General features: G+C 57.8%; 3 protein-coding genes across 3 annotated transcripts in view; 1 reads left to right on the top strand and 2 right to left on the bottom strand.

The window, feature by feature from the left end:
• Window positions 1-4,079: 4,079 nt before the first annotated feature.
• Window positions 4,080-6,490, bottom strand: VOLCADRAFT_106830 (uncharacterized protein; the record flags this gene model as incomplete). The annotated part of the gene is made up of 4 exons (XM_002955449.1): window positions 6,373-6,490; window positions 5,620-5,700; window positions 4,572-4,632; window positions 4,080-4,286 (listed from the first exon to the last, which is right to left on the bottom strand). Exons 1-4 carry the CDS (start codon window positions 6,471-6,473, stop codon window positions 4,080-4,082), a joined length of 450 nt encoding a protein of 149 aa, XP_002955495.1. The 5' UTR covers window positions 6,474-6,490.
• A 3,625-nt stretch (window positions 6,491-10,115) lies between these two features.
• VOLCADRAFT_96407 (uncharacterized protein) lies at window positions 10,116-19,668 on the top strand (the record flags this gene model as incomplete). Its single annotated transcript, XM_002955492.1, has 15 exons — window positions 10,116-10,436; window positions 10,878-11,037; window positions 11,360-11,687; window positions 12,412-12,548; window positions 12,973-13,078; window positions 14,241-14,530; window positions 15,059-15,306; window positions 15,676-15,957; window positions 16,391-16,453; window positions 16,906-16,924; window positions 17,453-17,509; window positions 17,823-17,980; window positions 18,409-18,480; window positions 18,812-19,283; window positions 19,628-19,668. 15 exons carry the CDS (start codon window positions 10,116-10,118, stop codon window positions 19,666-19,668), a joined length of 2,754 nt encoding a protein of 917 aa, XP_002955538.1.
• A 4,496-nt stretch (window positions 19,669-24,164) lies between these two features.
• The window catches only part of VOLCADRAFT_43107 (uncharacterized protein), a gene marked incomplete at both ends in the record, with an annotated part of 1,846 nt that continues 657 nt past the window's right edge, over window positions 24,165-25,353 (bottom strand). The window contains 2 exons of the mRNA XM_002955448.1: window positions 24,165-24,382; window positions 25,137-25,155. Coding sequence (XP_002955494.1) covers window positions 24,165-24,382; window positions 25,137-25,155 — 237 coding nt within the window. The remainder of the gene's footprint in view (window positions 24,383-25,136; window positions 25,156-25,353) is intronic.

The following is a 25,353-nucleotide window of genomic DNA, read 5'->3' as shown; positions in this document are numbered from 1 at the left end:
CTGCTGCACCTGTGCCGGGAAGGGCGGGCGCAACAAGTGATGACTCTTTTGGTGTGTGGAGGAGGTGGGGGCAGCGTGTCTGCATTCTGGGCCGGTGACGAGCCGTGCGAGACCCTCACCCTCACCCGTGCCTGCGAGGGCGAGTGTGAGGGCCACCACCACCTCACATCATCACAAGTGTGTCAAAAAACGTTTGTGATGATGGCGTCGTTCTCTATGCGGCTCCACGTGCGGCACCACCATGTCGTGGTCGTGCCACCTTCCTCGTGACGTGAAGGACCCTCCACACACACGTGACTTAAGACTTACGACTGAAGTGAGGGTCACGGCACGTCTTAAGTCTCGTGAAGTGATGGCGACGGCGGCCGGGATGATGAGGTGCATGGTCGTGATGGTGGTTGCTGACCATCACCGCACATCCGGCCCCCTTACTCTTCTTCACTTCGTCATCCTGAGGCCGCGGTCTTCACGGACGCCTTTCGGTCAGTTCTACGTTTGATTCTCTCTTGCCCTGGCAGCAGCTTCAATCGTGTGTGGTTCGTCTTTTCCCCCTTACCCGCCCGAGCAGGTTTCCGCGCGACACCGATTCGGGCACGTCGGGCACGCCGGGCACCTCGCCCTCACCGGTTTTCGTGCCCCCCGTGGAGGAAGCGGATAAGAAGAGCTCCGGAACGCTGACGGGTGTAGTGGCCGGATTGGTCACAGGTAACGAGCTGGTCCACAATCTGGGCGGAGGGCAGAGGGGATGGGGGTTGGATGGGTTTGCACTCACGTGTGGTGGTAGTAGCGGTGGACAGTTTCAGTCCGAGGCGATGGTTTTACATGGTTTTCTCACTGGTTGACTTCTACCAGTAAACAACACGTCTTCAGCGGCAACACCCTTTGATACAACGCAGGACATCAACGCTCTTAGCAACTTTAACCTTGGCTTTGAAACGTCACATAATCCTCTTTTCCTTACCCTACCCCCGAAGATATCCATGCATGGAGTATCCTTCTATCCCTAAGGTATCAGCTTCACTCGTGTGCGTGTGTGTCTGTGTGTGTGTTTGTGGTTCGTTTCCTTCCCTCCTTTGTACCTCCTCTTTTGATCCTAATTAGGCAACCTGCTAACTGCCGGCTGCTGTCTGTTACCCCCCTCCCCAAGGTGTGGTGGTATCGGGCATTATAACGCTGGCGGTGCTGCTGGTGGAGCAGTTTCGCAGTCGCCGCGCCGCGGAGCAGCGGAAAGCGGCGTACGAGGAAAGCGGGAAGTAGCGTCGCGGCGCCCGTGGATCGAGACCATCCGCGGGCTGATGTCGCTCCGACAAACGTTGTCGTCGCGGTGAGCACTTCAGTGCTGGAGCTAAGGGGGTGCACACTGCCGGAGAGAGAGAGAGGGACACGGAGGGTGGGGCTGATTGCGCCATACTTAGCCAAATTGCGGCCCCTCTTAGCCACTCACTCTTTCAGCCACCTACCTGGATCCCCGTGGGAGCAGCGTCATGTCACGCTACGTAGCAACCCCCCATGCCACATCACATCACAACACGACCAGGGGCTCCGTAAACCCCACTCATCGCGGTACCCCGCTCCCCCACCTCCTCTGGCCGCATACTCGCAGGTCGCTATCTGATGGGAGGGTGCTGCTGCTGGGCACCGCTGCCGGGCGAGAGGCCAGGTCGGCTCGGCGGCAGCGTCAGGCAGCGCTGGTAACCGCCATCTGTTCCTTCCTCCACGAGACGCACCGGCGGGTCTGGGGGCGGGGGGGAAAGGACCCCCAGCTGCCGATGGGCCGAGCGGCGGGTGCGTTAATGCGGAGAGGATGTGGGCCTGCGGGGTGGAGAGCCAGGTTGAGACCGGTGCAGCGGTGGGGGCAACAACGGCAGCGGCTGACCGCGGGCCTGAGGCGTGTGACGACTGTTCAGCGGCGGCTGCGCGCACCCTCGAGGCGCTGTTCGTTTCTGCAGGCCGGGTGATCTTGCTGGGTGCAGCGCTCTGTGCCTCAACTGCCTGTAGCAGCAGCAGCCCCCACCACCTGCGCGGTGTGCCGGTGTACCGCTGGGGCAGCTCCAGCTAGGCCTCGGACCCTGCAGAAGCAGCAGCGGCGGCTGCAGCTCCCCGTGCTTCCGGAGGAGCTTGTGCCGCAGTGGGTGGCCGCAGCTCCTTCACTGTGGCCGCACCACCGTATCCCCTCCACGGTGAGGACCCGAGTAGCGGCTCCTCAGCTTCACACCACCACCATTACCACCACCACCACCGCATTTACCTGGTGCACCCCACCGGGCGGGCATTGCTCCTACACACGGCTGTCTCGGTATGCGCCGCCGCTACCAACCGCCTCGTGCACATGGCCTTGCACATGTACGGCCCTGGATCGGGCACGGACCTGCTGCCGCTGTGTGTAGCACACAGCGACGCACTGACCCTTGGGTCGGTAGGTGAGGCGCTGCTAGGCCTGATGGCGACCTTGAGCGGGGGCCAGCAGCACCAGCTATCGGGGCTCCGACGGACAGCGACAGAAAGTGAGGCAGCAACGCTGTCGCCGGTGACAGCACGGCAGTGATTTCCTGCGGCTGCGAAGGCTGACAACAGTGGCTCGCTGGGACAGACCGCCGGTGACGGAGGTGGTAAGCTTCCCGCAGGGAGCCCGCGTCAAGTATGTATAGTATGTATAGTGTCAAGTATTAGTTGGACCAAGTAGAGATCTGCGGTCAAGCTGTAGTTTGAAGTCCTCGCGTCTAGGAGCCTCAATGCATGGTTTGTGATGAAGAATGTCGAGGGATTCTAGTATAAAGAATGACAAGGCGATCAGAGGCTTGCAGCCTGGCGCCGACGTTCCCCCTGACGTCCACCTCGCCCGGCACGAGATGCTAAAGACGCAGAAGAATAACTCTAGGGCGGGTGGTCTTTGGGACAACTTCGATGTGGAATGGTGGGCTGGTTTGCCAAAGCTAGTCTGCTTGCACTGTGATGAGCTGCTCAGTGCTGCGAACCCGTCATTCACCAACACGACGCACCACATCAAGCAAGGTGCTTGCAAGGCTATCAAGCAGCGTGCAGCGTCACTCAGCCAGCAACAGCAACAGAGCGGAACCAGCTCCGCTGCGGCGGGCTCTAGCACGGCGGATCAGCAGGCCCGCTCCAAGCGGTGCCGCGGCATGGATGGCCAGACCCTCCTCCCAGTGGTTCCCGCGACTCTTGCCGGGCAAGTCATGGAGGAACTTGGCATGTTCTTTTATAGGAACAAAGTGCCTATTCACCTCATCGAGAAGCCTGAGTTGTGACAGTTGGAATACGCAGCTGCCGTTGTGGACCCCTGAGCGTGTGCCGTACATCCCTGAAAAACGCAGAATGAGGACTGAGAGATGCCGGATTGAGCTATGTTTAGGCCTTACGAGGGTTTGTAGCGCAGAGACTTTAATGGCGTGACGTCTGTGTGCTTTCCTGTGATCACTGGGTCTGTTGTTGGTAGTTATGTGCCTCAATACGCATGGGGTTTGGGGTGCGCCCACACAGGGCACGGAGCTAAGAAGCGCTCTGGAGGACTGCAGCGATCCGCTATCCTATGCCTAAGTAGATTATCATAGAAGAACAAAAGAAGACCTTTCCAACACATAATTTTCAGTTGCAACGGTTGCAACAGTTGCCGTACACCCCCCTTCTACTGGGAGCGTGCACCTCCCTAGGAATAGTATCATAGTATTACATTGCTAGAAATAGTACAATTTCTTACCATACTATGCTATTTGGGTTTTCAAATATCGTTTTTTTGCCAACCCTAGTTACTTGTGACCTGCGTCCATCACCACACAAGATTAATTGGCGTCGGTCGCTTCGACGCATCATGCCGTACCGTACGGAGCGTGCCGCCGCCGGTCGCGGCAGCACAGTGCATGGTGTGTCTGAGCGCACCCAGGAGGCGGGGAGCCCTGCAGCTGGAGCCGGCGGGGGTACCCGGCCCTCCGTCAGCCGCGGCTGCTGGGCCGGGGAGCCCATTGAGCCGGTACCTTTGCCTCCACCTGCACCGCTGTGCAGCATCTCCACGTCGCACTTGGAGGCAGCGGTTGGCGCACACGTCAGGGCAGCCGCGGCGGCGGCTACGTCACCTCAGGGCCGGCGGTCTCAGCTGGGTCCCCGGGCGTGCAAGGGTGTGGCGACCGCTCCCGCCACTGCCGGCGGGACCCCAGGGACTGTGTGCCCAGGCGGCGGTGGTGCCACGGACTGCACGCTGTGTGGGACGATGGAGCCGGACAGCGACAGCGAACCGGGTAGGGATAGGCAGAGGAGCGGGGGCGGCAGGACCACTCCAGGGGGGACAGCGAGAGCGGGGGAAAGGGGAGCAGGAGTGACGGCATGTACGGGTGTCAGGTATGGGGAGGCGGCGGTTCCGTCTCCGGGCTGGGCCATGGGAGGGTATGACTTTGCAAGCGCACACGCAGTGTTGATGGCGCAGGTGCGTTCCTTGAGGGACGAGATCGGAGCCGGGGGCTGAGACCGTGTGGGTCGATTGTGATGGTGGTGGTGGCGATATTTATGGACCGGACGGGTCGATGGTGAGGGGTTGATAGAAATGATGGCTGGTTGCTTACGTGGCCATGGTAGTAATGCTGGGGGGAGCTGTTGAGCACTGGAGAAGTGGGTCCTTGGGGACTGTTGGGAGTGTTTGTGGGGTTTGGGAGGTCGGGGCACTTCTGTGTGCGTCTGTGACTTGCAGGACTGTGTATTGAGGGGTTTTCAGGTACGTTGTAGTCTGTATATGTGTAATGTAAGGTTTAAGTGTGTGAGATGTGAGAGGTATCCTTAACTGTCCGAATTATCATCTCTTGGCAGCGGCTGTGCCAGTACTGCAGCTGGTTGACCTGCAGCCCTTAGTGTCGTCATTGTATTACGTCTTCTCACGCTGAGGATTGCCGGCTGGTGCATTTTGTTGCTGATGTTGCTGCTGAGAACTTGCACCTCTTGGGATCAGGTGGTGGTGGTGTGTGACTCCGATGCTACAGTACGACAATGAATTGCCTTTCCTATGCGTCACAAACTATAACATGGCTCTGAGAGGAGCTTGACAAAGTAGTTGCGATGGTTGCAGAGTTGCCTACATGTTGTGCCCGACAGTATGCACTACATATGCTGCTTTTCCACCGTCCTGCACTCTTTTGCCGTGAGGTCTGGGGTCGCTTGGGGGAGGGGGCCGCATGGTAAGATCAGGCATTATATACAACATTTGCATTTAGACACATTAGACAATCTCTGCACTAGTGACCTGCCTGAATGCAGTATCCTGGGGTTATCACGGGATCTGCATCCGCCGATGGGTACTTTTCAACCCCACATCGGATCTGAATGCAGCTGGAACCAGCCCTCCATGCCAGCAACCCTTGCTTTTACAGCAAGTGGTGAGGAACTTCATCCCCCACATCGTCCTCTGATTCATTTGAGACTGGGCCTTCCTGTGCTCCTGAAGCCAAAGATCTGCTGGGGGTCTCCACCCCATACCCGTCCCCTGAAACCTCACCTAAGCCCTTTGCCCATTCCGGGGGAATGGGGGAGGGTACAGCAGCACAACCAAAATGAGACCGCTTCTACCAACTTGTCAGGAATTGTGGAACCCAATATCAAGAATTGGGCCAGACCATTCACCCGAACCATTCAATGGGACTCCTAGGGGATGTCACATCCTCAATGCAGAGGGTTGCAAAGATTGGGGATTGGGGGCAGGTACTGGTCAGTTGGGATGGGGAATAGGGTGACGACGTCAGGGGGGGATGTGGGGCCCAACGCAAGGATTAGGGATTAGGCGTGCTACACTACTTTTAGGATGGGGATTGCTGTCGGGGTGAGGATGGAGATGGGAACCCTGTCAGCGGGATGGGGATTGAAACCTTGACCAAGGATGGGGATGGGACCCTGGCTGACAGGATGGGGATTGCAGGCTGTCGCAGGTTTAGAATGGGCTTGCTGCCATAGGGTGAGGATTGGGGACACAGCTGGAGGGTTAGGATGTTTGGTTCTGCTGTAAGATGAGGCTGCAGGTGCAGAATGGGGAATACTGACAGGACTGCAACAGACCAAGGAGGGATGGTTAGTTGTCCATAGTTGCTTACTTAGTGTGGTGTTACTTATGGTGCATCTCACAGCGTCTGGCAAAAGTGTTTAAATGGTGGCAAAAGCCAGTACCAAACATGCACGTTGTCATGGCCAATTTAGCTCACACACTTCAACTCATGGGTCAGCAATACACGGTAAACCAAACACCGAGAGATGTCTTCACAAAGCAAGGCACCCCTGCCCAACAGCACCATAATCAGATGTCCAGGTCTAGCCCATGCCCATGTTCACCAGCACCACATCGGGCCTCCCATTACCCACTTGACACACATGAGCACATCTCACCAAAAGCGGCCCCTGCAGGCTGCACCACTGCTGTCTGCCAATAGCCTGGCCATCATCGGTGCATGCACCAACATCAGCCACCTCACCAGGCCGTCATGCATATAAATGTTAGACCTCTGCTTATAAGTCGCGGTACATAACAAACCAAACACAAACACAAGGAAATTCTATGAGTTGGCAGCATCGAATCTAGGCTAGGGAGTCTAACATCAGACTCGTCCATGCATTTTAGCTTCACACCAAATGGCGGGCACTCATTGCAAACAACACAACAAACCAGGGCTTGACTTATTCAATTCATGCAGTGTTACTGCCCTCCTCAACCCCTACCGCGGGGGGTACAGGCCTGACATGTGCCCACGAGTTCATGCCTGGCACGCTCCCAATGCGACTAAACAAGGTGACGAACGGCAGGGTCCATATAGGCAATGACACTGCCGTGTGGATTCTGCGCACAGGATCCCCATTGAAGCTCATCGGACAAACGAAAGGCGCTCCCGGAGAAAGAACACTGGCCAGTTCAGCACATCATTGAACCAGATGTAGCCTATACCTGCCTTCAATAGCACCACGGCCTGCCTCACATTCCCCGCCTGATACTCCCGCACACATCTCGCAAAAAAATAGCCCTTGGAGGCTCTGTCCTTTCCGTACAACAAAAGCAGGTTGAGAATCACATTTCATCGCCATGCATTGCCCTCTGCCAGTCCATCCGTCTCCTCATCGTAAAAGGAAGTGGCCTGGACCCGCATGTTTGCAGCGGCACAAGAACACGGATCCAGGTCGAGCAGCCTGGTGCAACAAGCTCGTGCACCAGGTCCAAGATGAAATGTGGCGTGTACCATTCCCATGTATTGCTTTGCATGAACAGACGCAGGCCGCCACATTGCAGCGGCAGTGCAATAGGTGCAGCCAAGGCATGCTCTCGACGTGGGTCTTGGACTTCACCCGGCCCGTGCATTTCGACTCGTCAACCATTGCAGGATATCCTATTATAATTACATGGGCATGAGACAGGCATGGAAAGCGACTTGGTGTAAATGAGGAGAGACATGAACCTATGGTGCGCTCCGCCAGTTCCGCAGTCAGAACAACATTCTTACCTTGTCCGGCCCACGCACATCCACGGCACCAACGTATGTGCCAACATATGCCTTAACAGAGGAGATATTGAAAGATCGTCGAGCTGTTTGACAGACAGCTTTTCACGGATGACCAGCCCTACTTGCCTACAAAACCATGTTAACAGATTTCAAAAATACTTCATCAACAAGCAAATCGCCTCCTGCTAGCAAAAGTTAAATAGGGCCAGTCATGTGTGAACAGTCCTTTGTAGTTTGCGCTAAACAAAGTGTTCGTTTTCCAAGGCAGAGTTTGGGACACTGTGAAAAAGACCAGAACGTTTGTGTGTATTCTGCGGTCCCTACTGGCGGTGTATTCACATGCTGGCCGTACAGCTGGCCACATCATGCCGTACCGCATCCCGAAGCCAGTATGCACAATCCAGGGAAATTTTCAAACTTCATTGTTTCGTTGTGGCGCAACTCCACGCAACTCTGTGCATGGGACAAAATGTCGTAGTGGATAGGAGCAAACTTGCGCAGTTGTTCAAGTCGACTCAAAAGCATTCCAATCGGAATGCCTGACTTATCATAACCTTATCAGGTTGTTTTCCATTGCGCTTTGGCGTATCCAACGTGAAACATCGGTGCCCGACTGTGCAGCTGACCACCTGTACTGGGGGTGAACCATTGGTGCAACCGGTCCTTCTTCATCATCCCGCGTTCCAAACCATGGACATTTTGACAGAACACCCGTGTTTGTTCTGCCATACTAACCACAGCGTAATTATTTGTTGTTGTGGCCATCCATTGAACATAACTCTCCTTCCTCCGTTAGGACGACGCGCTATGTGCATTAACAACCAGTGTGCAAACAGATACATAGACCTCTGCGCTGCAAGTTCTCCCTCGGCCGAGATCCGCTTCAAAGAGCGTTTGTCGCTTCAGTCTGCTTGACGCTAGAGGAAGTAAGCCATAGAGCAAGAGAAAAATATCTCGGGGAAATAGAAAATAACCCTGGTCATTCCCCTAAAGAGAAAGCCCGATATTACAGCACCTGTGTAAACGTAAGGAGTAGGTTTGTAGCTGGATGAAGGTTGTGTTATGTTACAGAGTAGGAGGCTTCTGGGCCGCTTTTATCACATTGTCAGTTCTACGATTTATCATCTTATAGCACCATCCACCACTACCACACTATACTTCGCCATACGAACTGTAAGTCCAAGGCGGCGGGTCCAGCCGTCTAGGACCCCTCCTCATCCATTCACCCGAACAACCGAAGAGACGGAGGGTTCGGCAATCGCCACCAATCCAGCGTGCGAATCTGGTCCATCAACTGCGACCTCAACTCCACATCTCAGCAGCTAGCCATAATCTCGCGCTCCCGACTAATTCGGGGGTCTCCCCAGGAATCGAACCCAGGACCTTAAACCGCGAATCGCAGTAGTGTCAACCCAGACCAGACCAGGATGAAGGTTGTGACACCAGCTCAAGGGATGGGGATGGAACCCTGGCTGACAGCTTTCGATTATCAACACAGCTGCAGGATGGGATTGGAAACCCTGGCCGAAGAGATTGGGGATGGGACCCTGGCTGGCAGGATGGGAAACCTGTCTTGAGGGATGGGATTAGCACCGGGCCTTTAGATGGGGGATGGGAGTCGGTCACCCCTGCCAGGATGGGAGGATGGCTGACCACTACCCAACCCCAGGATTGGGGCATTAGACCCCTTTTGCAACCCTCTGCGCATTGAATCACTGGATCTGCCAACCCTGGGTACGACCCCAAGGACATAGTTTGCACTGTAAAGCACTGAGGCGTCCGACCACCATCTCCTTATGCTGCACGTGGAGCAAGGCAGAATATCCCCCTCACACTGCACAGGTGTGGAGCAACGCATAATTCCCCAAACCAAAAATAAGTTACCAGTGGCTGAGTTTTCCAAATGGCTTGTACACAAAAGGTGTGGGAGTGGGCCTTGAACTCTACCTGGGTGAATCACGAGCGAGATCAGGTTTTGGCATGCCTGGGTAAAAGGTTCCGGCAACACTCCGCCAGCGGCATGGGGAGCGTGCAGCGTCGGGTGGCACCTGCAAGCCGCACCCTTGCCGGATTAGCGAAGGCAGCACAGAAACAGATTCACGGAGTCACCAAAAGCTAGCAACCATGAGGACAGCAGCACTACAGCTGAGGGTCTTGTATTTTGACGCGGAAGTCCTGACAATGTGTCATTGCTTAGGTTTGTAGAATAAAGTAGATCAAGTCATGCGCATTCCATCAAGCTATTTCGCTTTCACGTAGAGCATTTTGGTCCCGGCTGATGCACCGCAGGGCTTCAAAAATGTCTGAGAGCATGGAGTGAATCTCATGTATGTAGCTTGGACATAGTGTCAGCGCCTTGCTCATAGGGTGTCGGTCCTGGAATATTTTGCGAACTACATCGTATGAGTGGAATTGTCGTGAACTTCAGCCAGGTCATGGTCAGATATCGTTTCCCAGACCATGTTCCTGGCTTACGTATTCCAATAAATATCTGACCATAGGAGTCATGAAAACCACATTAGGCCTTCAATTCTCCTAGGGGTCACAGCCTGCCCACCCGTATGGGCACTTGAGGACGGTCCGGGCGTGCAGCCGCAAGCTGCGTATGCCCCTATAATGAAATCAACAACAGTCGCTTCAATGGCAAGGGCCTGGCTTGCGTTGCTGCTGATGACAGCGGTACCCATGCTCGGTGTTGCGCAGCCTCCACCACCGGCTCCACCAATGCCGATGCCCAGCTTAACTGACCCGAACGTTGTAGTCGTCACGACTGGTCAGGAGCTGGCAGACGCATTAGCAAATCCTTTGAAGACCTTCGCCTGGCTTGTGTCCAAGGTTGAAGTGAACGAATCAGACTTTCCGTCGACAGTCATAGCAAGGTCTACGAACCTTACGATAAGTGGAACTCCTGGACCGCAAACATCCTGGCCACTTCTGGAACTCAACTTTGTTAAGGGCAAGGTGGGGCGCCTGCTGGGGAAACGGGTTACATGTGGGATTGCGCATGGGCTTTCTGTAGAGCATTAGTTTGAAGAACGGCGACTCGGTTTTTGGGCATAAGGCCGGTTACATAGCGCAGATGACTCTGACCGTGTTCATTTTTTGGTTTTGAACTAAAAGGGCAGTTTTCCTAATGTTGGACAGTTGTTCTCCAGAAGTTTTCGGGATGTCAGGAAGCTCTGTTGCGAAAGAAGGCTTTGATTGTGCATACTACCGCCTGGAAGTTATGGGATTGACACGGTCTTTCGTGGCGTTAGCGACTTTAGCCATCAAAGCGACACCCAAAGCTGGGAAAGCAGCCAGCAGGTAACCATCGTGTCCACCCACTGTCCTGAGCCCGCACTGCCGGGGCCCCCTCCTTACACGCGGCTTTCCTGCCTTCCCGGCGCCCACTTCCTGCAGATCCGGTTGGAAAACAACACAGCTCTGATCTTTCAGTATGTCGTGGTTCACGACTTCCGGCAGACACCTCTGGGACAGTCGCCCGGCTTCGACATTGTGGCAACCTCCACGAGCGAGGCAGGGGCGCTCGTCATTATGCAGGATGCGATCCTCATGCTGCGTAAGTTTGCGTGGGCTTTCGGAAGCACCTCCAGGGTTTGAAAGGCTGGCAGGCGCAGCTTGACAAGTTTTGCACCGGCCCTACCGCTTGGAGCGGTTTGAATGGGCTTAGGGTTTCAATGGACTAGGCCCGCCATTTACATTGACGTACTTTTGAGGGGGCAGTGGCCAACATATACGTATGATCTCTCTCCCTCCCCCCTTCTTCCCCATTCCCCCTCCGCCTCGTCTCTGTCTCCCTGTTGTGCGTGTTCTCCCTGCCCTCACCCCTTCCCTCACCCCTCCCCTGCCCTCCACTCCGCTCCTGGCGCGCCCTCTCGCAGGCATCTGTGTCCCCAAGAACATGCAGGCCGAAATCATGTCGTCAATCGTCCGGCCGAGCAACCTGCCAGGGAAGCAACTTGCCTACAATACCACGCAGGTCGGCTGTATCAACTCCAACAGCAGCACCGTGCCGCCCATTTCCCGCTGCTGGCCCGACGTGGGCATGTATGCGGACGTGGCGGTGGGGGGCTTTGACATTGATGCATTTGGACGAGCCACGACGACGCGGTACTCGCTGTACATGCTGCGTGTGCCGTACCTCTGCGAGCGGCAGATGACCGATGAATGCGTCACCCAGCTGGGCCCGCTGGGCTGCTACCTGTCCTTGTGGGTTTTGGATTTGGTGAAGAGGGCGGGTGGGGTGGGGGTTGGGGGTGCAACAGGGGGCGGGTGGGGGTTGTTACTTGTACCGGCGAACGCGAAAGCTGGGGGGGAAGAGGAAAGGAGACACCTCGAACTGTTATGCAAGTCGCTCGCGGGATATGTGTCTCTTTGGGAGTGGGTATGTGATGTATGTGGGGGGAGGGGGGAGGGGTTCGGACGGCGGTCCGCACACCCCTCGCTTTGCGGATCTCTCTCATTCGGGGGCCGTCGGGGGCTCCCGATACTGCTGCACCTGTGCCGGGAAGGGCGGGCGCAACAAGTGATGACTCTTTTGGTGTGTGGAGGAGGTGGGGGCGGCGTGTCTGCATTCTGGGCCGGTGACGAGCCGTGCGAGACCCTCACCCTCACCCGTGCCTGCGAGGGCGAGTGTGAGGGCCACCACCACCTCACATCATCACAAGTGTGTCAAAAAACGTTTGTGATGATGGCGTCGTTCTCTATGCGGCTCCACGTGCGGCACCACCATGTCGTGGTCGTGCCACCTTCCTCGTGACGTGAAGGACCCTCCACACACACGTGACTTAAGACTTACGACTGAAGTGAGGGTCACGGCACGTCTTAAGTCTCGTGAAGTGATGGCGACGGCGGCCGGGATGATGAGGTGCATGGTCGTGATGGTGGTTGCTGACCATTACCGCACATCCGGCCCCCTTACCCGCATGAGCAGGTTTCCGCGCACCCCCACGTCGGCCACGTCGGGCACGCCGGGCACCTCGCCCTCACCGTTTTTCGGGCCCCCCGTGGTGAAAGTGGAGAAGAAGAGCCCCGGAACGCTGACGGGTGTAGTGGCCGGAGTAGTCGCAGGTAACGAGCTGGTCCACAATCTGGGCGGAGGGCAGAGGGGATGGGGGTTGGATGGGTTTGCACTCACGTGTGGTGGTAGTAGCGGTGGACAGTTTCAGTCCGAGGCGATCGTTTTACATGGTTTTCTCATTGGTTGACTTCTACCAGTAAACAACACGTCTTCAGCAGCAACACCCTTTGATACAACGCAGGACATCAACGCTCTTAGCAACTTTAACCTTGGCTTTGAAACGTCACATAATCCTCTTTTCCCCACCCTACCCCCGAAGATATCCATGCATGTAGTATCCTTCTATCCCTAGGGTATCAGCTTCCCACTTGTGTGTGTGTGTGTGGTTCGTCTCCTTCCCTCCTTTGTACCTCCTCTTTTAATCATAATTAGGCAATCTGCTAACTGTCGGCTGCTTTAACCCCCTCCCCGAAGGTGTGGTGGTATTGGGCGTTATAACGCTGGCGATGCTGTTGGTAGTGCGGTTTCGCCGTCGCCGCGCAGCGGAGCAGCGGAAAGCGGCATACGAGGAAAGCAAGAGGTAGGGCAGCGCGCTTCACCTCGGCAGCAATCACCCCTTTCCCTGTCCGCCTTTGTCAGACCGACGGCCCGGAGGGGGCTTGAGGCGTCTTTGGGCGGTTTGTGGCTTTGGGGCGTACTTGAGTGTCTCCGTGTGTGGCCATGTGACCGCATCTCAGTTCGGAATGAATGCCGCGAGCGCGAGCTTCATGTTACCGGGGGTTGCGTGTGGGGTTTTGGAGAGGAGAGGGTGGCTGGGTTCTTGGATGTTGTTTGGAAATTTCAATTATTTGAAAACGTCGTAGAAGGGAAGGGAAGGGAAGGGGAGGGGAGGGGAGGGGAGGGGAGGCGCGATGGACGGGTCGGTCGTTGTGGTTCCGTAGGAGGGGCTACCGGGGGCCACTGTGTATGCGGGGAACAGACCTGGGGTAGCGAGGTAGGCGGGGAAAGAAGAACTAATCAAACTCAAGGAAAGGAAGGGAAGGCAATTGCCGGCGTCCAGTCATGTTGTGTGTGGGGGGGAGAGAGCAGGAGCGGTACTTGGGCCCTGCACATGCAGCTGAGTGAGCTGGCCTGTAAGATGTGCATGTACGCTGTTAGGTAAGTAGTAGGCAAGTAGATGGGTAGTGGGTGGGTGGGTCGGAGGGTTCCCCTGGGTGGTGGCAGGTAGGCAGGAAGGCCACTAGACGGGCAGGCAGGCAGGCAGGCATACACATGCACAATCTGCACGGGTGCCAGCACACTCGGGGCCCGGTGGCGCACTCGTGTGCGTGTGTGTATGGGGGCCCCGAGGGGGTTGGACCGTGTGGCTGGAGGAGGAAGTGGTGTGTGTGTGTGTTGTATCGACTGTAGTAACCCGTGGAGCAATGCCTTTGGGGGTTTTGGGGGTGGCACTTTTCCCTATTGACCCCATTGCGTATTTCCCCTTCCGTATATATTACCCTTTCCCCCCGAGGCCCCTACCTCCCCCAACACACACATACACACACAAAAAAAACTTTGATCTCCTACGAGGTCCGTATTACTTTGGAGACCTTTAAATTTCGGTCGTCGAACCACCGACACGAAGTGGCTCTCAGTGCTCTTTGCATCATATGATCTCCCCCCTACCACCCCACATACGGGCCCCCTAACTCCTAACTCCCCCAACACACATACACACACAACACCAAAAACCATTACAGGGCGGCCGCAAGCGCTCCTGAGGGTAACGGCGGCGATGCCACTGGCGACGGTGATGATAAGGGCGACGGCAAGTCCACCACGGTCTGCAAGCAGCTGCCTCCAGGCCAAGCCAACACTGGCACCTCGCGCGCCAGCACCAGCGTGTGCAGCCCGGCGTCCACCTCCACGGCGTTGGCCAACAAGCTGCCGCCCAGCACTGGGGCGACCAGCTCCGTGCAGCAGCAGCCCAGCACCGGCCGTAACATCATCCTGCCCAGTGGGGTCGGCACGTGCGTGCTGAGCAGCACAGGTAAGAGGGTATACACACGTACACACAGCACGTTTCCCCGGGGTGGCATACATACATATACATACGTACATACGTACGGGGAATGAGGCGTTGCTGTGGCGTCCATCCATCCATCCATCCTTGTGCAGCCTCGAGGGGAAGCAAGAGCGGACGGAGAACGGGTGTGAGCCCTCCAACCCCCCTGGAGTGCTGTCACACTAACAGCAGTGCAGCAACTCCTCCATTTTCCTCCTTCCAGGAAGTACGGGCCATCATTTTCGGGCCACGGCGCCCCGGCCCCTCTTGTGGCAGGCCCCCCTCCCCCTCCTCGCCTCCCCCTCCCCCTCACGTCGGACTACCCTGCAGTTCCTTATGACTTCAAATGACGGCGGCGGCTGTTAACTCCTTGTTTCCTTGCATGTGTTTCCTCACCCCCCTCCTCCTCCTCCTCCTCCTCCTCGCTTTCCCCCACCCCTCCTCCTGTTTGGCAGCAGCCTCATTCGTTCGTGGTTCGTCTTTTCCCCCCTTCCCCTCCCCTCCCTTCCACAGATTTGGACTCGAGCAGTCCGCTGGTGATTGTGACCCCCTTCACTCCGCACCGCTCCGACCTGAAGCTGGATGTGCAGTGCGACACGGAGGTCAAGCTGCTGCCCATCATCCGCGGCAAGGGCTCCTACGGCCGTGTCGTGGAGGGGTTGTACGGCGGGCAGCGCGTGGCGGTGAAGCTGGTGGTGGATGTGGACGAGTGGAGCGGGCCCTCGGACTCGCTAGTGAACAGTTTTGCGCAGGAGGTGGAGGTAAGGCGCGGTGCTTGGGGTTGCAGTTGGTTTGTGCATGTGTGTGTGAGGGGTGGCTTGGCGGAGATGAAGGGGGAAAGGTCGGCGGCGGTGGGGAGAGGGAGGAGACAAGAGGAGAGGGTGGAGAGGGAGGGTTTAACAGTTAGGAAACCGCTGCTGCTGCTGCTCCGCTGACTCTGCTTCTTTTTTTCTCCCTGTTCCTGGCTCTTCCCCGCCTCCCTCTCTTTGTTTGACTACTCTGGACGTTATTAAGTAGGCAGCTGCTGCCTCTGAGGTGGCTGATTTAGGGTGCACCGCCCTATCCTGCACGCGCCCTGACCGCTCGCGCTCTCTCTCTTTCTCTCCCGGCCTCCCCCGCCGCATCTTTAGGTGCTGGGTCGCTGCCAGCACCCCAATGTGGTGCGGCTGCTGGCGGCGTGTCTGAAACCCCCGCGGCTGTGTCTGGTGATGGAGCTGATGGACACCTCCCTGGAGCGGATGGTGCATGCCAAGTCGGGGGACCTGATGCCACTGCCCACGGTGTTGCACATAGCCGCCGACATTGCGCGCGGACTGGCGTACCTGCACCCCACCATTGTGCACCGTGACCTGAAGCCGGGCAATGTGCTGCTGTCCAACACGGATTCACCCAGGCCCATTGCGAAATTGACGGTGAGAGAGCGGAGGGCGGAGGGTAGGGGAGGGCGGAGGGGTATCTAAAGGTGGAATAGGAGGAAAGAACGGAAGAGAGTCGCTGACTCGGACATTTGAAGAGGCCAGCAGCAGCACGCGTCCCGTCGTTCTGTTTGGGTCTTGTCGCTCTGCTTTTCCACCCACCCGCGACCCACCCACTACCCACCCACCCCGGACTTGGGCAGTTCATTTCTCCCCCTCTCCCCCACCCCGGACGTCAGCAGCTGAGTTGTACATGAGTTGCATCATAGGACTCTCCTCCGTCATCGTGTACTGCATTGGCAAGTACATGTTCTACTGGCCAGCTAGCTAGCTGTGTTCTACTTGTGCGCATTCCCTTCTTTTCTCCCAAGTTGCCTACCTCCCTCTTCCTGTTTCCCTGGACACCCTCCTCCTCCCCCCCTTCCCTCAGGACTTTGGTCTGTCCCGGCTGCGCAGCACCGTGCTGGTCACCCGGCACCCCGAGGCGGGCACGGTGAGAGGCCCGGGAGGGTTACGGGCGGGAGGGGGAGGGGGGGAGGGGGGGAGAGAGCTCACGAGGCCCAAGGGGGCTCAGGGGGAAGGGAAGGGGCTGGTGGGGCGGGACTTTTTGCTATTCAACCCCACCCTCGTCAACCCCACCCTTGACGACGACTATACTGCAAAAATGTCGGTAACGTAATAATGGGGCTTTATTTCCGGAACCAGGAGTCGATGACTTCATCACCACTTAGGACTCACTGGGGCCAGCTTCGGACCTTTTGGACGCCGTGGCAGCTGATTCCGGCTGTTCCTTTGCGTGTGATTCCCTCCAATGCCCTCATCTCCCTCACTGTGCCTCACTCTCCCTCCCTGCCGTACTGTATCACCTTTCCCCTCATGGTCTGGGCGGTGCTTCTGCTTCTTGAAACCCGCGCCGCTGTCTCCGGCCCCCACTTCTCCGGATAGCCCGCTTACATGGCACCTGGTGCGTGTGGGGAAGGGTGTATGTGGTGTGTGTGTGTATGGGGGGGGAATATATGCACGGGAAACGAGGGCTGGGAACGGGGAGGGGCGGGGAGGGGAGGGAGCCCAGATGTGAGCGCCGGACGTGGCAGCACATGTAGGCAAGGAGTTGGTGTGAGCCTGTGTGTGTGTGTGTGTGTGTGTGCGCGTGTGCGTGTATATATGTGTGTTACGATGCGCAACCAATCAGACAGTGATGGGTGCATCTTAGTAACGAGTTGGGTCCGGTCAAGCAGCCCTTTCACTACTCCTCCGCCGGGGTATGGTCGTGGTGGTGGTGACGGTGATGGCCGTGGCGATGGTGGTAATGAAAACGACGGTGGTGGTGGTGTAAGAGTTATAGCTGGAGGAGGGAAAGGAGAATGGCCTCATGGTCCCTCTTTCCTTCCCCCTCAGTTCTGCTTCCTGCTTGTACACTCTTTTCTTGTCTTGGCAGCAGCTTCACTCGTTCACGTGGTTCGTCTTTCCCCCTCCTCTCTTCACTCCGCAGAGGCATTTGACGCCAGCAACTACGTAATCACGCACAAGGCGGATATCTACGCGTTGGGTGAGTAGCGTTGGGGGCGGCTGCGTCGAGAGGGCGATGGGACATGGGCTCTGTGTGACAAGGGGATGAGTGGGCAGCACCAAGCCTGGCATAGAAAGTGTGCCACATTTCCTAACGGCCGGCCTGTCACACCCCCTTTTCTCGTTAACAGCATCCCTTCCCCTTCCGCTTTGGCTCCGACGACACTCCGCACACATTGTCCGCAACCACTGGGTCCCTTACTCCGCATCCGTATTGCTCTCTCTCTCTCTCTCTCTCCACTCCCCCGCCCCCCCCCATCCCCTGCCCCCTTCCTGCCCGCCCGGCCCCCTAGGTGTCATTCTTTGGGAGATGCTCACCGGCAGTGTCCCTTGGGAGGGTTGCAGCATGGTGGCCATTGCCTACTCCATCACGGTGCGCCACCACCGCCTGCCGCTGAGCAAGCTGGATGCAGCCCGGTGCCCGCCCAAACTGAGGAAGCTGATCCACCAGGTGGGGTGGACTGGGGCGAGGGCGGGGGGGAAGCAACCTGAGGAGAGAAGGGAAGGGGAGGGGAGGAGGGGGGAATGGCGAGGGGCAGTAGTACGTAGGGAGGCAAAGCAGCGCTGCGTTGCGTTGCGTTGTGTAACACAGGCGTGTGTGTGTATGTGTTGTCGGTCATGTCGCCCACAAGCGACGGTCCATGTGTTCCACCCACACCGGGCGGCGGGAGCTTTCCCTTCCTGGGCGGCGTGGGATAAGGAGTGCGTTACTACTACGGCTTTCTGGGTGACGAGGCCCCTAATTGGCCCTCCCACCCCCCCACACACACACGCACACACATGCATCTTTGCGCGGCCCATCAGGCTGCCATTCCTCCCGCACATATCGCCTCAATCGTACTCTTGGTTTGTCTGTCCGTCTGTCCCTCCGTGTTCCAGTGTTGGGACCCCGATCCGCAGCGGCGCCCAGCAGCGGCAGAGCTGGCGAAGCAGCTCACCCTGGTGCTGCAGGTGAGGCGGGCAGGGGGCGGAATGGGAAGGGAGGGTGTGAGTTGTAGCTTGTTTTGCACCTTACGTGCGATCCACACACACCCCGGGGTGTTGTCTCCTCCCCCAGCTCTCCCCCAACAAGGCCCCCCCCCACCTCCCCCCCGCGCCCCGCAATGTGCCCCCTTGCCTTCCGGGACATTCACAGCTCCCTCCCAAGGAAGGGGGAAAGTGAGGTGATGGACTTGAGTCCCGCATCCCGGGTCCCCTCCGCCCTCCCACATACACGCACACATACCTCGATAGTCCCCTCCAAACCGGCCACCCCCATCCTCATCCCTTCGTCCTTCCGCAGCTCGTCCAAGGCGAATGCGAGGCGCCCTCCAGCAACTGCTCTCAGCGCTCAAACGCCAACATCAGTGTCGGCGCAGAGAACTCCCGACTACCGCACTCTGCAGGGGCCGGGTCAGCGGGCAGCAGCATTAATGACCGACATCGCCCCATGGTAGCAGCAGCCGCAGCCGGAGGGGCCCCGGGCGCCGCCGCAGGGTCGGGAGGGGCTGGGGGCTCTAGCAGCGCCAAGGCAGGGTACGGTTACCCCGGCAGCGATAAGTTGGGGAGGGGAGCGTCGGGGGCTCCTTCGGGGAGCGCCGCCAGCGACGGGGCGGGGCGGGTGGTGGTTCCCACGGACAGCACCTCGCAGCTTTCGTTGGGCCAGGATGATCCTGGCTCCTGTCAGGGGGCATCTCGGGGCAAGGAGAGGGTTGGCGGTAGCAGTGGTGAGGTGAAGGAGCAGGGCGGGAGTGCGGCGGTGGCTGCCGCGGCAGGTGCGGGTGCGGGTGCAGTCAGAGGGTCGGGGAGTGAGCAGGTGGCGGCTGCTTCCGAGGCCGCTTTGATGAGCAGCAACAGCGGGCAGAGCCGCTAGGGTTTTTAGGGTTGTGAAGGAAGAGGAGTGGGAAGAAGGGGGAAGCGGAGGAGGAGGAGGAGGGCAGAAGAGAGGGCCAGGAGGCCGGCAGCCGAGGGGGCGACCTGGCGGCGCCGGCGGAAGAGCTTCCGCAGACAGAGACAACCGGAAAGTTGGTCCTCTGTTTCGGGCTTGTAGCTGCTGCAGCTGCTGCTGGTGCTGCTGCTGCCCGTTCCGGCCTGACCTGACTTGGCCGCTTTGGCACAGTTTGGGATATGTCTCCTGCGGCCCAGCGACATACTCTCTAAATCTACATAGCGCTAAAAAATTATTGAATTATACATATACAGGGATGCAACGTGCATATCCCTGCCTGCCTAATTTAACAATCATGAAGCCTAAGCAGAGCGTATGTGCACGTATTTGTCGACAACGAGATGGCACCTTTGGGGCTCGGGGGTTACATGTGGTGCGTTTGATGTAGGAGGGGTGTCAGGACCTGGGTCGTCTCCGTCCCGGCTGGTGACGGCGCTCCCACTCAAAGCAGTTGCCCGCCGGTCGCCCGGACCGGAGCCCTGCGCGGAGTGCTCCGGTCCGGGCGCACACCCCCGCCTCCCGTCACCTCCGCAGTACTCTGCAATAGCGTTTTTATTATTGCTCCTATCAAGCCTCGCAGGCTACGGAAGGAAGGGAGGGGCGCTACAGAGCTCATCAGGGCGGGCGCCACAAAGCAGAAGACAGAAGTTTGTTGATTGAATTCTTGGAGGCGATGGAAGGGAGGAATGGTTTTGGTTTAACTTGGAGATGTCTTAGAAAAGGGCCGGAAGTGTGGCTAGACGTGTCGCCCGGTTGCGTTTGCTGTGCCGGGAGTGAGGGTGGTGAGGGCGCACGTGAGGTGGCCGGAGGGGGGCGGGGTTGAGGGCTTTAGTGCACCCTGGGGTTCGCCAAGGTGGTGATGCTGATGCTCCGATGTGTTTTTCTACAACCTTAAGACGGCACGAGAGGCGAGATGGGGCGGGCGGGAAGAAGCTAAGGAAGGACACGGGGTTACGAGACCAGGCTGGTACTGCCATCATGGCGGTGAGAATGTGGGAAGGTGGGGGGGGGGTCGTGCTTTGTGGTGGTGCAAGGCGCGTCTGGGGTATGTGGAATTTCTTTGCGTGCGAAAATTCCCGAGCGCCTTTTAAAGTAATGTTAAGCAGTGTCTGGAACGGAAGTATTTGAAAATGCTCTCGGTGCTTGCGCATGTACGATATTCCAGGCTTGTGGATGAATGGTTGGATTGGTCCGGCGGCTCACAGCCGTTTGCAACGGGTCTTCTCACTGTGCACCAACAGGAACACCGACACAAACAGCGACCACATGCAGTGAAATGCTTTTCATTTCTTATACAAGATGAAGGTGGGTGGGTGGGAGGATGTCGGTGGAGTATAGCGTGCGGCGTCATGCCGGCACGCCTCCGGTGCCGTACATAAAATCCAGGCACGGTAAGATTTGATATGGAGCCGGATTGGCTATGTCTGGCCGACTGACAGGCCAGGGGCTGCACCTTGTGGCTGATGGGAGGAAGGGGTCGCCGGGCCAAGTGCTGCTGCAGCAGCGGCGTATTGGTAGGTAGGCTCTGGGGTTCGTTGGCGGGCGGGCGCCTGCGCTGCAAACTGCTGGCGGCGCTAACGATCCCAATATGATGCCAATGAGTCGATATTGATGATGATGATGGAGGCTGATCGTTGTTGGTTGGGGGTTAGTACAGCTGACTGGCAGGATATGCACCCCTCGGGCGGCGCCCCCCCCCCCTGCTCGCCCACGATAGCCCATTTGTCGATTTGAAAGGACTGGGGAGATGGTGGAGATGATGGCGACGATTGCCTGGGATTGATTCGTCAAGAGCTGGATGGGCAAGTGGTGCCCTGTCGTGTACTTTCAAAATATGGAACGTATGCAGTTCTTCGTGCGACCGGTGTTGGCATCAAGACCGAGGCGGCGGCGGCGGCGGCGGCGGGCTAAGAATGCGGTTGAAAACCAGCAGCTCGTTGTTGTTTGTTGTTGTTTATGTATGCTTCTCGGGGTTTCGGAGTGTCTACATGTGACACGGCGCTTATGTCTTGTACGGTGCGCTTCTCATTCGCTTCGCGTAGCACACATGTGGTGCCGATTACCTTGCGCGGCTTCTCGTCCCAGCGCGCCTCATTATTATTGGGGACGGGGACGTTTGCCTTTGCACAGTTGAGCGGGTGAGGGTGTAGATATGAAGGCCAACTGATTGTGCGGCGACGGTGCTGGTGGTGGGGTTGTGGCCGGCTCTCCCACGCGGCGGCCCCGTGTCTAGGGGCCACTGGACGCCGACATGAAGAGGCTGGGTGGGAAGTTCCGGAGTTACGTCACTTGGAACGGAGCGGTCCGCCGGCGGGTTATTAGCATTTATTAGCACAAAAACTGTAAGCGCCGTTTGGCACTGGTGGTGTGAAATGGCTCTGGCCGAGCAGTAGCAATTGAACACACCGTGTGGCTTACTGTGCCTTAATACATACATGGTGGCTACCCTCTCCTACAAATTCTGAAGTCCCCTCTAGGTGACCTCGGGGGTCGTGCATGTGGTGCATTTGCATGCGCGTGCGCGCGCTTAATCGTCGGCCCTATTCAGCTGTGATTCGCGTTCACGATAAGCCCCCGCTCTTATATGTTGTCCTAAGGGCTTATCTTGGCAATGGACGCCATGCATCTATTGGGTCGTTCCTTCCTGGTTAGAGGAAGAGCTTCCATGGGCATTTCGCAGATGTTGTTGATGTTTGTGTGGGTCTGTGACTCTTTGCGATGGTAGGACGGCTCGATTATCTGTATTGCGGAGCTGGAGGAGGGTGGGTGCGACGGCAATGATGCATCATGGGGGAATGAGGTGGGGTAGGGGGCAGAGTGTTCAATTGATCCCCTCTCCCGCAGCATGTCTCCTGCACTTGTGGTGGTGGTGGTGGTCGAAATAAGTGGTCCTGGCCGCATGCGTGACTGACATGTTGCTGTGGCGGCAATCCGCATCTTCGAATGGAACTGCTTTTCGAGTGGTGTGGTGTGCATGAGCGTGCGTGCGTGCGTGCCACATACCTGCGAGTGCGCATGTGTGGGTGTGTTTCGCACGCTTCGCAGTGCATTCGATACTTAGGGGTTGTTGTTGGTCGCTTAGGTCGCCCACCCGCGGGAGTGGTTTGTCCTCAAAAGCTCTAAATGGTGATTCGGTCCGAACGGGACTGTTTGTGATCGTGTGTAATGGAATAAAGGCTTGCAAACTTCCTATGGGCACGGACCAAGTCAAGAAGGATTCCTGTGCTAGGGGCCCCTCCTAGCAGGGTTCAGGGAGATACGACAAAATGAGAATCGAGCTCGAGGAGGGATCTGTATGTATATATACAAATTTCGCGTTCACACCATTCTCATCTAAGTGTTATTTACACTGTTCCTCGAGTACTGAGCCGTATTACGCGGAATCGGCCCGGCCAACAGTCGCAGGGTAAAACTAACGACTCTCACGACGGCCAAGACCCATTTAGCTCACGTTCCCTATTAGTGAGGTGGCTGAACAACCCAACGCTTGGTGAACACGATGACCGTGCTGACATGGGAAGATCGACATCGAAGGATCAAAAAGCATCGCCATGAACGCTTGGCTACCACATGCCAGTTCAGTTATCCCTGTATCGTTATTATTCAGTAATTTCGGTAACCCTTTGAGGTTTCATCACCGCACCTTACATCACCTCGGGGAAAAAAAAGGCCTGATTGCGGCCTGATTGCGTCCTACATATCTCTTTTGCCATTGATGGGTTGTAGGGATGTGCCCAATGAAGACCCTTTTTTCTCTCCCCCCCCCGCACACCTCGCTAAGCATGAGAGAGAGGACGCGGCTTTTCCTGGGTTTCTACGACAGCACCGGCGCCACCTTGACGAATTTGGCAACAAAGAACCCGATGGTATCCAGATCAGGATCCGAGGGGTCGAACCGCTGCACCAGCGCCGCCTCCGCCTCCGTCAGCCACTCCTCAGCACCCCCCGCGTCCCCTTCCTCCCCTTCCGCCTCATCGGAGCACTCCGCTGCCGCCGCCGCCGCTGATTTCGATGCTTTACCAACACCGCAGCCGCGCACGCGAGCCTCCGCGTCCCCTTCCTCCGGCCCTCCGTGCGGTCGCCCCACCTGCTCCAGGGTGGGGTGGCGACCCACAAGCCCTCTTCCCCCCAGGAAGGGCGGACCCGCGGGGACGAGCTGGATACTGCTGCCGTACTTGTCCAACAGGTACCGTACAACCGCCTCGTTCTCACCTGCAAATAACCCGCCAATGACCCGCCGATGGGAAATAACCTACGAGCTGGCCAGCAGATTGACATGCCAACACTCATACAGACAGCAGGAAGGGCAACAAACACAATACCAATAATGGTCCTGCATGGGTCCCCGACGGCGCTCGCCGTCCTTTCTCAGGACGAGTCGCCCACATCAGTGTAACTCCTCCTCGTCAACAACAGCAACAAGAACATTGGAAAGCCACCAACAGCTCCGCCGTGGTGGTGGTGGTGGTGGTGGTGGTGGTGGTGATGGTGGTGGTTGTGGTGGTGGTGGTGGTGGCAGTTCTAGACTTCTAACCAGGTTCGGGAGAGGAGTCGGGAGAGGGGAATGGGAAGGAAGATGAAACCATAAAACTGCAGCCCTGACACGCCTCATGTCCAAGGCCGCCGCCAGCCCCCCCCCCAATCCCCACCCACATATTCCCCTTCCCTCTCCCCCTCCCCCCTCCCCCCTCCCCAACCCACAAGTACCAGGGTTTATGGTGCATGTGGAGTACACCAGACTGCCCCCCGTCCTCAGCAGCCTCACGGCCGCGTCCCCCAGCCGCCTCTGAGCCGCCCCGCACTGCCGCAGGTAGGCGGCGGAGGACTGCTGCTGCAGACGGGGACGCAGCCCCAGGGCGGAGCAGGGCGCATCCAGGAGGATGTGGTCGAAGTATTCAGGCGGGAAGGAGGGGGCGGGACGGGGGGCTGGACGGGGGAGCGGCGGAGGGGGGGGAAAGGGGAAAGCGGGGGAAGAGGAGGTTGGGGGCGGCGGATGTTATGTAAGGCCGGTAAGGCCGGTATGGGGCAGTTCTACCAGGCTGCAGGGGGCCGCCTACGTGGCTTGTCAAACCGTGCCGTACATTGTCCTGTTGGCAGGAAAAATCTCGAGGCACACGAAAAGTTGGGGTTGCTGCATCTCGGGGTCAGACCCTCTTCGGTCGCAACAACCCCGACTCACTTCAGGGCCCATCACTTTTCTTTTGTCACCCGCCCCACTCTTTCTCCCCTCTCTCCGCAAATAAAGTGAAGTCTAATACATCAATCAGTACAACATCAATCATTGCTCGGGATGAGGCTCCGGCTCGTGCGTCACCTCGGAGGGGCCCTCGGCCGCATTGCTTGATGCGGAGGTCGGCAGTTTCCCCCTCCCCCGCCCCTTTCCCCCGCAGGCCTATTGAACCGGTCAACTCCCCAGCGCCCCAGGGCCCCTAACCAACCACTTCCTTATCGACCTCAAGCCGTCTCCCGCTCCGCGCTCCCTCCCCCTCCTCCCCCTCCTAACACACACATACACACACATACACACACAGGCGCATAAACTCACCCTCCCTGGGCGGTGGCGGCTGAATGCCCCTCTGCAACATGGCGGCCCTCCGCCGCTCCTCCCGCTGCCGGGCCTTATCCGACAGCAACCCCAACCCCAACCCTACCCCCACCCCGCGGCCTTGCATCTGCCCACACCCCTCCCCATCCTCCACCTCCTCCTTCCCTTCCCCACCGTCCCTCCCCCCCTCCCCCTCTGGGCCCTCAGCCCCGAGGACATCATCTCGTGACGGGAGTGCGGGCTGCGGAGTGCCGTTACTGGTCCTGTTACCGCTTCCGCCGCCGCTGCCATTACCGTTGCCATTACCGTTGCTGTCGTTGGTTTGTGAGTGTGTGGGTGGATGTGGGTTTGG

Source organism: Volvox carteri (genome assembly GCF_000143455.1).
Source record: "Volvox carteri f. nagariensis unplaced genomic scaffold VOLCAscaffold_52, whole genome shotgun sequence".
NCBI lineage: Eukaryota > Viridiplantae > Chlorophyta > Chlorophyceae > Chlamydomonadales > Volvocaceae > Volvox > Volvox carteri.
This window is presented reverse-complemented; position numbering and strand designations above follow the sequence as displayed.